The 17,424-nt window shown below is 43.2% G+C and overlaps 1 protein-coding gene across 3 annotated transcripts in view; it reads left to right on the top strand.

The window, feature by feature from the left end:
• ARHGEF12 (Rho guanine nucleotide exchange factor 12) overlaps positions 1 to 17,424 on the top strand; it is a 230,774-nt gene that overhangs the window by 194,545 nt on the left and 18,805 nt on the right. For all 3 annotated transcript variants that reach the window (XM_080687470.1, XM_080687471.1, XM_080687469.1), the window contains 10 exons: positions 4,194 to 4,319; positions 5,826 to 5,940; positions 8,688 to 8,788; positions 11,879 to 11,956; positions 12,877 to 12,952; positions 13,385 to 13,552; positions 15,099 to 15,186; positions 15,857 to 15,943; positions 16,082 to 16,161; positions 16,684 to 16,917. In XM_080687470.1, the coding sequence (XP_080543596.1) occupies positions 4,194 to 4,319; positions 5,826 to 5,940; positions 8,688 to 8,788; positions 11,879 to 11,956; positions 12,877 to 12,952; positions 13,385 to 13,552; positions 15,099 to 15,186; positions 15,857 to 15,943; positions 16,082 to 16,161; positions 16,684 to 16,917 (1,153 nt within the window). The remainder of the gene's footprint in view (positions 1 to 4,193; positions 4,320 to 5,825; positions 5,941 to 8,687; positions 8,789 to 11,878; positions 11,957 to 12,876; positions 12,953 to 13,384; positions 13,553 to 15,098; positions 15,187 to 15,856; positions 15,944 to 16,081; positions 16,162 to 16,683; positions 16,918 to 17,424) is intronic.

Below are 17,424 nucleotides of genomic sequence, written 5' to 3'. Positions count from 1 at the left end.
GACAGCAGATATATGGGTCTTGTTTTCTTATCCAATCCGTTACCCTATGTCTTTTGATTGGGGCATTTAATCCATTTACATTTAAAGTTATTATTGATAGGTACTTATTTGTCGCCATTCCTATTCTTTACACCTGTGTTCCTTCTTCACTTCCCGTTTCTTTCTTTCTTTTTTTTTTTTTTTACAGCAGACCCTTTAGCATTTCTTGCATTGCTGGTTTGGTGGTAATAAATTCCCTTAGTCCTTTTTTGTCTGTGAAGCTCCTGATTTCACCTTCAATTTTGATTGACAGCCTTGCTGTGTACAGTATTCTTGGATTCAGACCCTTCCTTTGCATGACTTTGTATATTTCATTCCATTCCCTTCTGGCCTGATGAGTTTCTGTTGAGAAATCAGTTGCTAGTCTGATGGGGGTTCCTTTGTATGTAATTTTCTGTCTCTCTCTTGCCGCTTTTAAGATTCTTACTTTGTCGTTGGTGTTTGCCAATTTAATTATAATGTGCCTTGGCGTCAGTCTTTTGGGGTTCATTTTGCTTGGGACTCTGTGAGCATCTTGGATTTGTGTGGGTTTTTTCTTCCCTATATCAGGGAAATTTTCTGTCATTATTTCTTCAAAGAGGTTTTCTATTCCTTGCTCAGCTTCCTTTCCTTCTGGAACCCCTATTATGCGGATGTTGTTTTGTTCCGTGTTGTCCCAAAGTTCCCTTAGACTCTCCTCCTGCCTTTTAATTTTTTTTTCTAGAAGTTGCTCTACTTGGGTATTTTTTTCCATCTTGTCTTCTAGCTCACTGATGCGGTCCTCTGCTTCTTCTAGTCTACTCTTGATGCTTTCTATTGAGTTCTTTACAGCAGCGATGTCATTTTTCATTTCTTCTTGGTTCTTCTTCATTTCCTCTTGGTTCTTGCTCATATTGTCGAATTTGTCTTCCATTCTTTTCAGCCACCTTATGACCATTTCTCTGAATTCTTTTTCTGGAAGGTTGCTTGCCTCCATTTCGTTTACTTCCTTTTCTGGTGATGCCTGCTTTTCTTTCATATGCGGGCTGCTCTTTGTCTCCCCATGGTCTCTCTTCTCTGGGTGTCTGGTTATGTAGTTCTCTCTCTCCTGCGTTGATTTAAAGGCACAAACTACAGCACTACCAGGTACAACTCACAAGGCACTGAACAGGAATGTATTCACGATATTAATAACCTCCAATATAGGTGACCACCAGAGAAAGGCAAATTAGGGGATAGGAGAGAAAGAAGAAGAGGAAAAAAGAAAGAAAGAAAAAAAGAAAAAAGGAGTGTGAAAATGAAATTGGGAAAAGGGAAAGTAAAGAAAAAAAAAAGAGAGACAAGAAAGTGACTAAGAGAGAAAGGGGAACTGACTATATATATTGGGGATAAAACTCTAATAGAACAATCACTAATCCCAGCAAATGCCAGCAACAAGTGCCTGGGGATTAGTACAAACTACAACACCAACTAATATGGAGTGAGGCAAGGGAAAGCTGAAGCACAAAACAAACAAAAAAATAAACAAAAGAAGAATAAGCAGAACAATCTCACAAAAAAGCATAAAAATTCGATATAATCTACATTCAAGCAAACAACAACAAAAGGACAGAGAGAAGGACAAGTTTATGGATAGCTCAGACAGCGAAGGGAGAGGTGTATGTGGACTTGGAGCAGGGGATTGGAGATTAGATATGTAAGTAGGGTGAAATTTTAACAAGGGGTAAACAGAAAGAATAGGGAAAATCTAAAGCAGTAAAAGGGTAAGATAAACAGGACACTGAAAAGGGGGAGGTTAGGAAGAGAGTGATGGCCTAAAGGTAGAGTTGAGATAGAGTAAAACGATGCTAAAGGAAAGATAAAAATAGAATGTAGATCCCTAATCCCAAAATAAAATGAAGAGAAAATAAAATGACACTTTAAAAAAAAAAAAAGGATAAAATAGCAGTAGTAATAATACGGATTGAAAATAAAAATGTAATAATTAAAAAGGTAAAATCAAGTGATGAAAAAAGAAAAAAAAGTTTCTTGATTAATAGATGCAAAAAATGAAAATAAAAAAAATAACAAAAATAAAAGGTAAAAATAAGATGTGAAGTAGTGAAGGTGATTTACTTCCTCTGTTTTTCTGTTTGGCACGCCTGTTTCTCAGTCCAGACAGTATTACAGTTCCCTGCGATCCACTGCTCTTCAGTCTTGTAAGCCAGTCCTGATTTTAAGCAGGCGGTGTGTCTTAATTTCTCATATTCCTTTATTTTTGATTACACAAGAGTCAATTTGTGATTCAGCCCCTGGGTGGCAGTGTTTCTGGATTGACTTCCGGGTCTATCTATGGCCTCTCTAGGCAGTGTTAGAGCCTTCTTTCCCTGTGGCACTCACTACCGGTTTGTGGGAGTGGGCTGCCTCAGAGCTGACTCTCCGATGGTCACTCCCTGCTCTGATCCCCAGGTTCCAGAAATACAACTTTCCCCTGCAGTCTCCCAGGGTGTCCCCAACTGGGTGATCCTATGTATTGGGCTTAGTAATCAGAAGCAAGAATTTCAAGAGGAAAAAGCCCAGTTGTGCGAACTCCGGGACTGCGCGTAAGCCCAGGCACCCAGGGAACGCAGGGGCTGCGCGTAAGTTTGGACTGCCTGAAATTCTTAGGGTGTCCCTGCACGTCAGATCAAAATGGGTTGCTTTTTAGAGTGCCCTTCTCTTAGCAGCTCTGAGGACCCCTTTCCACAATCACAGATCACGCCAGCCCTTACAGCCACGGATTTTTCTAGGCACAGACTTCCCTGGTCCTCCAGCTCCCGCAAAACGCGCGTTCCTCTCTCCCGCCGGGACCAGAGACCTCACCTTATCCCAGGCGAAATCTGACCTTTCCGTGGTGGAGTGTAGAGCTCCTCTGAACCCGTGGGTTTGCGCCAATTGGGGAGCGTTGTTCTGGGGCTCGCAGTCGTTCCTTGGGTGCCGCAGTTGTGGATTCTCAGGCTTCCGATAAGCTCCACTTTCCCGATCAAGATGGCGCAGACTCCGCGTCCAAGCCTACAGCTCCGGGAGGGGACCCAGCCGCAGTTGGTGCTGCCAGGTCAGGGGAACCCCGTTTAGCAGTCCCCCACCTTCTTCTGGAATTCAGCTGTCTCCCAACCAGCCAACAAACACTCCTTGTGCGACCCTCAGCTGTTCTTTCTTTCTGCTCCGGGACAAGGCTCGGAACACGTCTGTCTATTCCGCCGCCATTATTCCCTCACTCGATATAGCACAACTCTTCCCTTGGTGTTTTCTGTTCCTGAATTCCTTTAATTAAACTCATCTTGTTGTCCTGAAGTAGTTGAATTTTTTTTTTAATCATGAAAGACTCGAGTGTTTTACTCTCTGAGTTCTTTCATGCTTGAGACATCTACCTGTCACAGCCCGGTTTGAAAATGCAAGCGTCCCCGTACGCTTTTCAAAAGATCCTTTGGTAAACAAGGAATATTTTTTTTTTCTGCATCAAATTCAGGCTGCCTTGAATTCGGTGCTCTTTCATTTGCTTTGTTCTGCCCCTAAAGGTCGGCCGAAACGCTTAACTCCTACGTTCTCTGGCTCAGAGCTGGGGTAGACCGCAGGCACCTGGATCCCGAAAAGTTTTGATCTGACTTAAGTTTCAGAGTATGAAAGCAAGCTCTAATGCCAGGATTTTCTTCCTGGATCAATAAGAGAGTCATTTTTGTGAAGGTGTCAGATTCTAAGAAAACGAAATTGTGATCTCAGTCTTTTTTACACTTTATTTTTAAATTTTATTTTTTTTTTAATTAAATGTATGAGGGTGACATTGGTTAATAAAATTATATAGGGTTCAAGTGTACACTTCTATGATACATTATCTGTATATTGTACTGTGTGTTTACCACTCACAGTCTCTTACGTGTTTTATGTCTCCTGATTCTCCAATGCCAACCTTTCTGTCTAGTATGTAAGTGGCATGGCCCGGAAAGGGGGTAAGTGTGGAGGCTACAGGAAGAACCAGTAGAGTATAATTAGGAAAGTTTTGGTCGTGTCAAGATCAGATATTTTCATAGAGAAGCATGGATATTCCACATGCACGTGAAGTTCTATGTTTCTTGTCTTCTGAGAATATTTACTGAAATACCTGAAGGCTTGTGTCCTCTCGCACGGTGTCTGGCCTACTGTCAGCTCACACCCTGGTCGGTTCTTGGTCTCTCATGCAGTTCAGTGGGCCTGGGGAGGAGAAGCTGAAGCACGCCGCCGCCACCTTCTGCAGCAACCAGCCCTTCGCCCTGGAAATGATCAAATCTCGTCAAAAGAAGGACTCTCGGTTCCAGACTTTTGTGCAGGTGAGTTGAGGGTGTCCTGTGAGAGAAAAAATAATTTTACCAGTTGTAGATTCTAAGCCTGTCTTTCACAAGGGTTATATCTGTGTTAATGTTTTTTAAAGCTATAACTGCCCTCTTCAATTACTGATGGTAGAAAGATGATCTTGGGGTGGTGAAAAATAAAGAGTATATTCATGATTAAATTACTTGACATAGACATTCACATTGCCACGGAGATATTGTCCAGAAATGGCCATGCACACTATTAAAATAATAGCATCAAAACATAGAATGGGTTTACATCAAGCCCAGAGAAGAACATGACAGCAGTTGTACTGTTGAGGTATACATGGGCAGAGATGAAGGGTCAGTGAGCTACAGCCCAGGGGCCATATCCAGCCTCTTGCCTGTTTTGGTAAATAGTTTTATTAGAAAATAGCCTAGTAGTTTTTTATTGCCAAATAGTAAATTACCACAAGCACAGCAACGTAACACGCTGTCCATGCATGATGCCCGGTGTGGGTTGAGGAGTACAGGTGTAGTTCAGCTGGGTCCTCTCTTCACTGTAGTTCTCACTCGGGGCTTGGGGTCCTCTTCTAGGCTCACTTGTTAGCAGAATTCATGTCCTTGTCAGTGCATAGCCAAGACTCTTGTCTGTTGTCTTGGCTCCTAGCCAACGCTGTATCTGTTTGCTTCACGGCCCCTGTCGGCCGTTTAGAAGATGAGTGTTTGCTTTCTCCCAGGCGAGCTTTTCTTTAAAGGAAAGGCTCCTCTGATTAAGTCAGCCTCACCTAAGACAGTCTTCAAAAGTCAACCAATAGTGACCTAATCCCAGGTGTGATGTCCCATTCGACGCCAGGTTCTGTCCACAGCACGGGGAGGGGATTATACGGGTGTGGACACCAGAGGGGGCCATCTCAGAACTTTTTAATACACATAGGCATGTCCATTCGTTGACATATTGGCTGCTGTTGTTATAAAACAGCAGAGTTGAAAGTTGTGCAGAGACTGTAAGGCATGCAAAGCCTCAAATACTTTACTGTCTGGCACTTTACCAAAAAGGGTTCAGACCCCTGCGAATCTACCTACTTGGAATGGCAGCCAGCATATCAGCTAACTTGGTTTGGTAGGAATGCCAATTATAAGCACATGAAACTAGAGTTTTTGAATATGTGAAGATAAAACTGTTATCCCAAGAAAGTGATTATTGGAGTTGATGGTAGAAAGATGATCTTGGGGTGGTGAAAAATAAAGAGTATATTCATGATTAAAATACTTGACAGAGACATTCACATTGCCATGGAGATATTGTTATCTAAGTTGTTTAAACAGATAACAAAGAAGCCATTGGTCTAGTGATAAAAAGAGAAACAGAAGTATAGTGTGGCAGTGGTATGTCTTAGCATGTGGTAAGTTTTATTTAATTACCAGGGCTGTGATGCTATAGACACTTATGTAATGAACATATGGTCCATGATAGGTATTCTCTTAATAACCAGGATCAATTCCCCCTTCACTTTCATGCAGGACGCTGAGAGTAACCCTCTGTGCCGGCGCCTGCAGCTGAAAGACATCATTCCCACCCAGATGCAGAGGCTCACCAAGTACCCTCTCCTCTTGGACAACATTGCCAAGTACACAGGTGCAGCATTCGCGGAAATTCAAAAGCTTAACAACAAAACTACAAACGTCTCTCATAGCACTCTGGTACCTGCAGGTTTCCAAATCCTAGAGCACAATTTTTTAATAAGATTCAGTCCACTCTCGGGATATTTGATGTAATGTCTCCATCAAGAGGCCCAGCACAGGGCTTGGCAGTTTGTGGCTCACCCCGTCTTTGTAAGGTGTTAGGGCAGAATTGTGCTTATTGCTGGCCATCGTTTGCCTGCCTTTGCCCTGTGACCGCAGAGCTGAGCAAGTGTGACACAGACCACTTGTCCTGGGAAATAGAAAGTATTTGCTACCAGCCCTTTACAGACGCATTCACCAGTTCTCCCTCTAGCATACATCACATTTCCTGTGAAGAAGGCTTATACTGGATTGAAGAGATATTTTATATCTATGTATGAACTTTATTGAAACCCAGCTGAACAGTGCATTATAGTTCCAGCTCTCCTGTTTTAAAACATGTAGTGAATCTAAGTTTGTCAGTTGAGCTTTAGGCTCTTATACTTAGTTCTCATTAATAATCACCTGTTTCTTATGTTGGAAAATTTGAAAACACATTATTATTATTATTTTTTTTTAAATATATTTTATTGATATTTCACAGAGAGGAAGGGAGAGAGATAGAGAGTTAGAAACATCGATGAGAGAGAAACATCGATCAGCTGCCTCCTGCACACCTCCCACTGGGGATGTGCCCGCAACCAAGGTACATGCCCTTGACCGGAATCGAACCCGGGACCCTTCAGTCCGCAGGCCGACACTCTATCCACTGAGCCAAACCGGTTTCGGCCACATTATTTTTTTATACTTGAATATATCTGCTCATTATAGTTGGACTGTTTGGAAGATTATAATTTTGAATATGCTGTTTTGGTATTTACATTGTAGACCTCAGTGTAACCTCACCACATTGTGGCGAAATTAATCTTCTTTTAGTGATATGAATATTCTCATCTATTTTCTTTCTTTAAATATAATCTCAAATTCAAAGAAATTTATTTTGGAGTTATTTTGAATGAGAGGCCCAGTGCACATATTTGTGCACAGGTGGGGTCCCTTGGCCTGGCCTGCAGGGATTGGGCCGAAACCAGCTCTCAGACATCCCCCGAGGGGTCCCGGATTGCGCAAGGGCTGTTCTCGGGTGAGGCACCCCGGAATCAGGCTCCCTCCTCTCTGGTTCTGGGTGCGTCACCTGAGAACCTCAGCTGCCAAGTCACCACAGCTCGGCAGCTCCTGCATTGAGCGTCTGCCCCCTGGTGGTCAGTGCGCATCATAGCTACCGGTCACACAGTTTTTTAGACTTTTATATATGTAGATAGTATTATCATTAAAAAATAGTAGCAGGTGCACTGGACAGAACCACGTGGCTGTGCATGTATATTGCTTACACTCTGAAGGAGACTCACTCCCTGGAGTGTGTAACATAGTCGGCTTGATACTTGATGTAAAGCATCTCTCCTAGAGCTTGGTACTCTGTACTATGGTTTCTTTTTAAAGATTAGTATTTCTGTTTTAAAGTGCTGTCATAAGAAGTTTCACCTGTCCAAAGACCACCTGAACTGAGATTCTGACATAGGTTCAGCCTGGTATAAGAATATTCAAGGTCTTATTAAGGTTTTATAGCTGTTCAAATAAAATGATATTATATGTATATACTAGAAGCCCAGTGCATGAAAATTTGTGCATTGGAGGGGGGGGTCCCTCAGCCAGGCCTGCCCCCTCTCACAGTCCTGGTGCCCTCAGGGGCGGGAGGTGACCCGGCAATCAGGGGAAGTCGACGCCCCATCACACCTCTGCTGCTTCCATTGCCGGCAGCGCAGGCCTTAGCCGGCCCTGGTTACCTGAGCCTCGGGCAGCCCTGAGCAGCTGGGCAGCTGCTATCTGAGGCTTGCCTGCACCTCAGGCTGGCCCTGGGCAGCTGGGCAGCCAACATCGGAGGCTTGCCTGTGCCTCAGGCCGGCCCTAGGGGGCTGAGGAGACTGGGCGCTGCCATCTTGTGACTGTGGGTGCTGCCATCTTTGAAGGCATGACAGTCACTTAGCATATTCCCTCCTTATTGGCTGTGGGCACCACCATCTTTTGTGAGGGTGTGACAGTCAATTAGCATATTCCCTCTTTATTACATAGGATAATATACTAGAGGCCCGGTGCACAAAATTCGTGCATTGGTGTGGTCCCTAGGCCTGGCCAGTGATCAGGACCAATCAGGTTCCCCGCCTCCCCTCCCCCTCTTCCCTTGCCACCCATATCCACTGCCACCCACCCCTAGTTCCCCATCCTAGCCCGGGGCCCAGCCCTGATCAGGTGATTGGGACCTGCCAGCGGGGGGGAGGGCCCTGGGAGGTTGGCCATTAGGCCCCGATCAGGCTATCAGGTCCTGCTGGCTGGGGGAGTGGGAGGGAGGGGCCAACCACAGCAGGCAGGCAGCAGGCCTATAGGGGCCTGCCAGACAGGGGGAGGTACCCGGGAGGTTGGCTGCTGGCCTTTGGGCCCCCTGGGAAAGGGGCCACATCTGCCGCCACTCACCCTTGTTTCCCCATCCGAGCCTGGGGTCCGGCCCCGATCAGGTGATTGGGGCCTGTGAGCTGGGGGCAGCTCCTGGTGGTCAGTGCGCGTCATAGCGACCGGTCATTCCACCGTAACGGTTGCTTAGGCTTTTATATATATAGATACTTTTTTCTGATTTCCTCCATTTACATTTGGATTTTTGCCCTTGTTTAGAGTGGCCAACAGAAAGGGAGAAGGTGAAGAAAGCGGCCGATCATTGTCGTCAGATCTTAAATTATGTAAATCAGGCTGTCAAGGAGGCAGAAAACAAGCAGGTAAGAAGGGAAAAGCAAAAAGATACAGGATGGCATAGAGAGAATATTAAGTTAGCGTCACCTGGAATCTGTGAAATAATAATTAGAAGCATCTTTGCATCACTGCAGGGTGAACATTCGTTAACTGTGCATGTCATAGGTGGGTCTGTGTCACTTTGGGACAGAACGCCAGCGTTTTAGCTGACTGAGCATCTCTAGCTGCGTGTTTGCTCATTCAGTCATTGGTTCAGTGACTGGAGCGTCTGTGGTGTGCTGAGTGGAGGGCACAGAGAGGTTAACAAGTGAGCACATGATGGCCCACACTGAGCTTCTTTTCTAGCAGGACGGAGTGTCATTGACCAGATTCAGACGCAAATGTTTCATGTCAGTGTTGATAGCTTCTATGAAGGAGGATTTCAGGATGCTAGGAGTGTAGGTCGCCGGATGGATTCCCAGTCAGGGCACATGCCCGGGGTTGCAGGCTGGATCTATGTTTCTCTCTCATGGATGTTTCTATCTCTCCCTCTCCCTTCTTCTCTCTCTCTCCAATTAAAAAAACAAACTTTTTTTTTTTTAAAAAAAGCATGGTCTGTTTGAGGAACTGAAAGATGAGATTAGCATGTTTGTCATGCTGAAACGCAAAGTCATAGTGTTATGAAATGAAGTGCAGTAGGGTAGGGCCACATCATACAGGGTCCTGTACCAAGCATATCAAACTCATGGCCCGCAGGCTGAGGCATGTGGCCCGCCGGCTGTGAGTTTGACATGCTTGCTGTAGACCATGTTTTAAAAAAATGTTTTTATTCTAAGAGCAATAGGACTTCATTGTAGACATTCAAGAAGGAGAGGGGCGTGCTCGGGTGTTCACTTTATAAGTATCAGCCATCTACTCTGGAGAGAGAACTGAAGAGGGACGAGAATGGATGCGAGAGCTCACTGGTCTCTCAGCGGCCAGGACAATGCTGGTGCTCCAAGTGGTGCTAGGATTGGAGAAGTATTTAGACGATGGAATTGACAGGGCATGTTGCCTGACTTAGAGAAGGATTTGAAGAGAGAGAATGTCAGGATTAAACCAAGGTCTCTGACTTGCACATTTGGGTGCATGGGATGATTGTAGAAGCCCCAGATTTGTGAGGAAGATTGAGTTCATTTGTGACCTCAGGGAAAATGCACAGTAAGCAATTGGCTACATGGGCCCAGCTCTCAGCGTACTGGACCGAAGATAAAACACAAGCACAGAGAGGCCTCCTGAGTCCGTGGACCTGGATGTAATTTTTAAGAACTGAGTATGATGACGACTCTGTTGGTGAGGCGATAGAAAAATGGGAACTTGCCAGTGTATGCTTAGAGTATAAAATGATTAAATGCCAGAGGGCAATCTTTATGTAAGTTAAAAATACACATATTCATACATCCTTTGACCCAGCCATTCTTTTCCTAGTTATTTACCCAAGAGAAATGAAGTTATGCCCAGAGACTTATAAAAATGTCTATAACATAAACCAAATGTGGTGTAATCATAAAAGAAAACAATACCAGCAATAAAAAGGAAGCTTGGATGAATCTCACAAACATTCCAGAGAAAGAATCCAGACACAAAAGGGTATACACAGGTAGTCAGTTGTTTAGAGTATCTTTCACACACCAAAAGGTTGCAGGTTCGATTACTGATCTAGGTTGCGGGTTCAATCCCCGGTTGAGGTGAGTACGGTAGGCAACCAATGATGTTTCTCTCTCACATTGAGGTTTCTCTCTCTCTCTGTCTCCCTCCCACACCCACCCCTTCTTCCTCTTTCTCTCTAAAACCAATAAAAACATATCCTTGGATAAGGATTAAAAAAAAAAGAAGAGTATATACTTACAATTCTATGTATGTAAACTTCCAGAACAAGGTAAAGTAATCAGTGATGGAAAAAAAGTCAGAAAGGTGGTTGTCACTGGGAATGCGGGGACAGATACTAATTAGGAAAAAGTATGAGAGCAGTGGTGTTTTATAACTTGATAGGAGTTTGCACAGGTACATTTATAAAAACTTACGGAAAGCTAAATTTAAGACGTGTACATGTCACTGTAGATTTTAGTTTATAAAAAGAACTGTAAAGAAATATTGAACTCTTGTTTATTCCAGGAATGCTAAAATGTTTAGAAGTAAAGTGTGCTGTGTCTGCAATTTATTTTGAAATGCATACAAAATACAAAGTGGATTAATGGATAGAGGGATGAGAATGACTAGAAGGATGGATATATGACAAAAGCAAGTGTTAATTGTAGAATGTAGGTGGAAGGTATCTAGGTAATCACTATACACATTCAAACTGTTCTGTGTATTTGGGAATTTTTATAATCTTGGGGAAAATACATGTACCCTTTGAGCTAACAGTTCTTCCTTTAGAAATTTATTCTATAATTATATCTACACATGTGGGCAAAAGTATATGTTTAAGGCCATTTTATTGCAGTATTGTTTGTTATAAGAGAAGATTTGAAGTAACCTGCATGTCCATCAGTAATGAACTATAGTTCATTCAGAGTTGAATACCATACAGCCACTAAAAAAATGAGACCACTTTTTCTATATGTGCTAATGTGGAACAATCTCCAAGATACATTGATGAGTGATATGCATATATAGAAAAATGTGTATATAAATATATTATGCTACCATATCTTTTTTGTTGAAGGATATATACACACAACATGTACAGAGACAAGCGTACACATATATTCTATTTGCTTAGAATTTTTCTCATAGGCTACCCAAGAAATGGGTATTTCTTTACAGAACATTGGGGTGGAGAGTCAAGAGAACAGGGCGGGGGAGACCAACTTTTTACTATGTGCCTTGCAGCACATTCTGAATTGTGTACCATGTACATGATTTACATGTTCAGAAAATAAATACAAGCTTGTAAGTCCGAAAAGATTGAAGAACAGCCAGAGGTAAGACGAGAACTAGGAGAGCTCTCACAGCCCAGGGAGAACTCGGAGGAAGATCGAGCATCCGTTCTGTCTAGTGTCGCACAGAGCTCAGTACAATGTCGTTCGACTTAGGAACAATGAGGCTTTTACCTCCGCAGCAGTAACCTTTGCTCTGTCCTGTCTGATTCTCAGCGTTTAGAGGATTATCAGCGCCGCCTTGACACCTCCAACCTGAAGCTGTCCGAGTACCCAGACGTTGAGGAGCTCAGGGTGAGAAATGGTCTGAGAATGACTTTAACTGTAAAATGCCTGACGACCCCGCAGGAAATGAAGGCTCTGAGGGAGCATCATGGCTCAGCTCTTTCTTTTAAATGTTGCGTCCCTGTGGGGCTCCTTCATTTAGTCTTTCACTAAAGGAATGTTTTCTGTGAGATTAACTTCTTTTTATAAAAATTTGCAAGAAATGAAAGAACATTACTTATTAAGTTAATGTTATTTATGCGATGATAGTGAAATATTTGTCACTTCTCGTACATGAGGCTTTTCTATTAGTCACTATTTAGGTTTAAATCTTTCTTACACTGTTTCACTGTTGGTTGTTTTGGCAGATTAATTTGGTGGCTGTTAAAACTTCTGTGTCATATATAACAACTTATCAACAGGCATGCTGATGTGCTTAGCCCCGGCCAGAGAATGGGGTTTTCCTAGAGCTGTTGATGCTAAAGATGACTCTCAGCCACATCATTACTCCCTAGAGCGAGCCCGAGCGCTGCCTGGGCTCTCTCTACGTGCTTCCTTAGAAGTCCCCTTGCCACAGAACCGGGGACTCAGAGGCCTCTTACAAACCAGCTTAGCAATATCCTCATCTGGTTATTGATGGAAGATGCAGGGATGGTGAGAATCTGATAGCTGAATGCTCACAGCTTCACTTTCCTAAGCGAGGTCATCTGTTCACAGAGAGGTTTAGAAGGCAGTGCTTCTGAGTGTTTTTTAAGATGCCTTTCCTTTGTAGAAAATTTTATGCAGCTTACTTTAACTTACTCTTTATTTCGTTTTCAATAGTTGACAGATATCAATAATAGTGAATGTAAGTGGTATTTTTATATTAAGAATTTCTTGAAAAGAGACTAAATTATTATCTCACTAAGTACTTAGAAATAATTTCTGTATAATTGTCTTTATTTTGACAGAATTTGGATTTAACAAAAAGGAAGATGATTCATGAAGGACCATTGGTTTGGAAGGTGAATAGAGATAAAACTATTGGTAGGTCTAATGTCTGTCAGTTTTGGGGAGAGTGAAGAAAGGAAAATAATAGGGAAGTTTCATAGAAGAAGAGAGAACCATTCACAATTTTCAGTTACAGCAGTTAGCATTGCTACTGTATTCATGCCCTTATAGGAGATGTGCTTCTATGGTTTTGTTATCTGTGAAGTTGCTACTTGTTCATGTGGGGGTGAGGCAGGAAACTGTCATGCTTCAGTCCTGTCTCCATCATCCTTGCATCTGCGTTGAGTCTGGGCTTTTGGATCACAAGGCTACAGCTGTCTGTGTTGAGGAACTGTTGCTCTTTGTTTTTTTAGTCAGGCTGATACTTCAGGGTAATGGAGTCCATTTTTTACAGAAAATTTCTCTGTCGAATTTTATGAAACTTAAAATTTCTGTACTAATCACCTTTCCTTGTGTTTTTCTCTCTAGATCTGTATACATTGCTGCTGGAAGACATTCTTGTATTGTTACAAAAGCAGGATGATAGGCTGGTGTTAAGGTGTCACAGTAAGATTCTGGCATCCACAGCTGATAGCAAGCACACGTTTAGCCCTGTCATTAAGTTGAATACAGTGTTGGTTCGACAAGTGGCAACAGGTGAGCATGTCTGCTGAGTGTTGCTAACCTTCAGGTTCATGGTAAAGTTGCATAAGATATTTAGTGTTATTTAAATAGAACAACTGGCATAAAGTTTTGTTCTTTTCATATTCTTATGCAAATTAAATGAAAATTATTTACTACTTGGAAAGTAGATTAAGAGTTTATACTCCCAAATTAAGACACCAAGACTCTGAGCAATTTTCTGCATTTGAAAATTTTCTGCATATTACTTTGGTCTTTATTCCATGTTCAAATCATTGATAGACAAAAGGCTTTCATTTGAGTGGTATGTTTTTTGATTTGGTGGGGAAAAGGGGCAAAACCTCAAGAGTTGGGTGTAGTTTAGGTTTTTGAAATCAGTTTAAGTTAGCAAATTATCCTAATATATAAAAACCCTGGGTCATAACGTCCGGTAACGACTGAGGCTCGACCAACCAGAAGTCAGTCTTGTACGGCAACCCAGTGCTGACTGCTTCCGCTGCAGGCGCAGTGCCCCAGCACTGACTGCTGAGGGGGCTGTGAATTAGGGCCAGAGAGAGGCCTGAAGAGAGAAGCAGGAAATGATCCGTTGCCTCTGTGGCAGCTTTTGGTCAGGACTTGCCTCTCTCCCTCCCAGTCTGGCCAGCAGCCTTGCCTCCATTTCTCTCCAGGCCTCCACTGGGGCTGCTGATCAGTCCCGCCTTTCTGATCAGGCCCCGTTGATAGGCCCAGAGATGCTGACTGGCATAGAAACTGACCAATCAGAACCAAATCTGGGTGAAGTGTGAGGAACCAATGACTGCCTAGGAGGCGGAGCTTTTGATGCTGACTGGCATAGAAACTGACCAATCAGAACCAAATTGCCCAGCAGACGAGGGCAGTTGGGGGCGAGATCAGGCCTGCAGGGGAGGGCAGTTGGGGGCAACCAGGCCAGCAGACGAGGGCAGTTGGGGGCGAGATCATGCTGGCAGGGGAGGGCAGTTGGGGGCAATCAGGCAGGCAGGCAGAGGCAGTTAGGGGTGATCAGGCAGGCAGGCAGGTGAGCGGTTAGGAGCCAGCAGTCCCAGATTGAGAGATGGATGTCTGACTGCCGGTTTGGGATCACACCTAAACTGGCAGTCGGACATCCCCAAGGGGTCTCCTATTGGAGAGTGCAGGCTGGGCTGAGGGAACCGTCCCCTCCATGCATGAATTTCGTGCACTGGGCCACTAGTATATTAATGATACTGACAATGAGATCCCTTTTAAAACTCGTTCGTTCCATGATGACAGGGTAAATTTAGGCACTTAGACTTTTTGTTTCTATTGAGTTACTGTGGAATCAGTGCTAGTTTTTATAATCTTTGCTTTGTAGCAGTATAATAAACACAGTAGAACACACAGTCTGTTGTACAAAGTTTAAGTGTGTAGCTTGGTGAATTTTTACAAAGTAAACACATGTTTACAAAGTGAACACATGTAACCTTTAGCTGGACTAAGATGCAACATAATACCAGGGCCCTAAGAATGGCCTCTGTGGGTCACACTGTGAGTCATTTTTGTCTTTTTTTTTTTTTTTTTCTAGATAACAAAGCTTTTTTCGTCATTTCCATGTCAGACAATGGAGCCCAAATCTATGAGCTGGTGGCACAGACAGTTTCAGAAAAGACTGTGTACGTATTAAACATTGCTGTTTCTGTAACTTTTTAAATTAAATTTATTGGGGTGACATTAGCTAATGAAATTATATAGGTTTCAAGTGTATAATTCTGTGATATATTGTCTGTATATCGCATTGTGTGTTTACTACGCAAAATCAATCTCTTTCCATCACCATGTACTTGGCCCCCTTTACCCTTTACGCCCCCACCCCCATGGTGCTCTAATGTTTTCAATGTCCTGACTATAATCTTTCACAGACGTAATATTGTTTCTGCAATACAACTTTGAAAACCAAAAAATAAGCAATTCCTCTATGTTCTTTTAGATATGTTCTTCTAAGAACATGTTACTTTTTAGATTGATGTCCCTTATTTTGATTCTGTTCTACTGAAAGTATATTTTCTAAAGAAAAAAAAAATGCAGAGGGGTCATGGGAAGTGTTTTAATGGGCAGTGTTTTCATTATATTGTTAGGTTTTTCTTTAAAGTGCAGTTATAATCTCTGCTTAATAGCAGTTGTCAACATAAATACGATCTCTGTCAGAAGTAGAGTTTCTGGTTGGTTTTGGTTTCTGGTTATGTTTGTTTTATTTTGTTTCTGTTTTTGTGTTCTCAGTGTATTTAAAGGCCCTCTCTTTTTCCTCCCCCTTTTGTATGTGGGATTCTTGTGAAAATCCCACAGCTGGCAGGACCTAATCTGTCGGATGGCCGCATCGGTGAAGGAGCCATCCACAAAGCCAATCCCCCTGCCACAGTCACCACCTGGCGAGTGAGTGTGCCTGGGCCTGTCTGAGGAATGTCTTTGTTTGTTTTCTTTTGGTCAGAAGAGGAGTGGGTAATGTTTGCATTTTGTTGTGTGATGTGTAGGCGCCTGTGATGTCTAAAGATTGTCTTCTTTCTTCTGCAGAGGAGACAGTGAGGACGGCGAGCCTCCCAAGTTAAAAGCGGAGCATCATGGCATGTCCGTCGCTGGTCTGCAGAGTCCAGGTAAACCTACCTGCTTGTTTCCTTGGAAGAATGTAGTCCACATATTGCTTATTAAAATGCACAGAAACCGCCTGGCCGTGTTGCTCAGTGGGTGAGCATCGACCTATGAACCAGGAGGTCACAGTTTGATTCTGGTGAGGGCACATGCCTGGGTTGCAGGCTCGATCCCCAGTAGGGGGCATGCAGGAGGCAGCCAATCAATGATTCTCTCTCATCATTGATGTTTCTATCTCTCTCTCCCTCTCCCTTCCTCTCTGGAATCAATAAAAATATAAATGTGTTTTTTTAAATGCACAGAAACTTTAACTCTTTTTGTTTTAGGTAGGTTTGAGTGTCAGCTTTTCATTTTAACAAACTTTGCTTGTGAGCCTTCTGTGGGCCATTATAACACTGCTCCGACTGTGTATTTTACTTAATAGACAATCTCGGTAGTTCATGTGATCATTTTTTTCCAAGTATTTCCTGAATGCTTCATGTAAAACGTTAAAAGATATGTTCTACTTTTCCTATTTCATTGAACAGACAGAGATTTGGGATTAGAGTCTCCCTTAATATCATCAAAACCTCAGTCTCATCCACTGGGCACTTCTGGGAAAGCAGAGGCAGACGAACTCTCTGTGGCCGAGAGGCGGTTTGCACAGGAACAGCATGCAGAGGGAGCTGTCAAGGAAGCAGGAGTAAATAATCACATCACAATCCCAGACCCACACTTGCCTGTCTCAGAAGAGCGGTGGGCGTTGGATGCACTGAGGAACTGTAAGCTTTATTCATAAGTTAACACAGATTCTTAGTAAGTACCAGAGCTGTGTAATGTACTACGCAGTCATTTAGGGAGAATCCAAAGAAGTATAAACAGACTTTTTCTTGGTAGAATTTTACAGTCTAGTCGGGAAGATAATAGAAACATTGCCCATCTTTTTAAGTAAACATACAGAGATGTCTAAAGTGATCTGGTCAGGGGGACCAGGGCAGGGAGGCAACAGAAAATGAGAGAGAGGTGATTAGCGCCTTCAAGGATGAATAAAACTCTGATAGGTATTTAGAAGAGTAGAAGTTATTCAGCAAGAATATGATGGCACCAAAAGCACAACGAGGGGAAACTGAGGGTGTGCAGGGAGCAGGGAGTAGACAGCTGGCCTGAGGGAGAGCCTGCAAGCACAGGAGCTGTGTGAGACGGGCTGCAAAGGGGCAGATGAGTGGTGCAGCCCACCTGCTTGAGGCTTGAACACTAGACTGAGTCTCCTGAACTTGACGGTTGGAACA

The sequence above is a fragment of the Plecotus auritus genome (genome assembly GCF_963455305.1).
Source record: "Plecotus auritus genome assembly, chromosome: 9".
NCBI classification, from domain to species: Eukaryota; Metazoa; Chordata; class Mammalia; order Chiroptera; family Vespertilionidae; genus Plecotus; species Plecotus auritus.
Note: the sequence above shows the minus strand (reverse complement) of the source record. Positions and strands in the feature narration are given on the sequence as shown.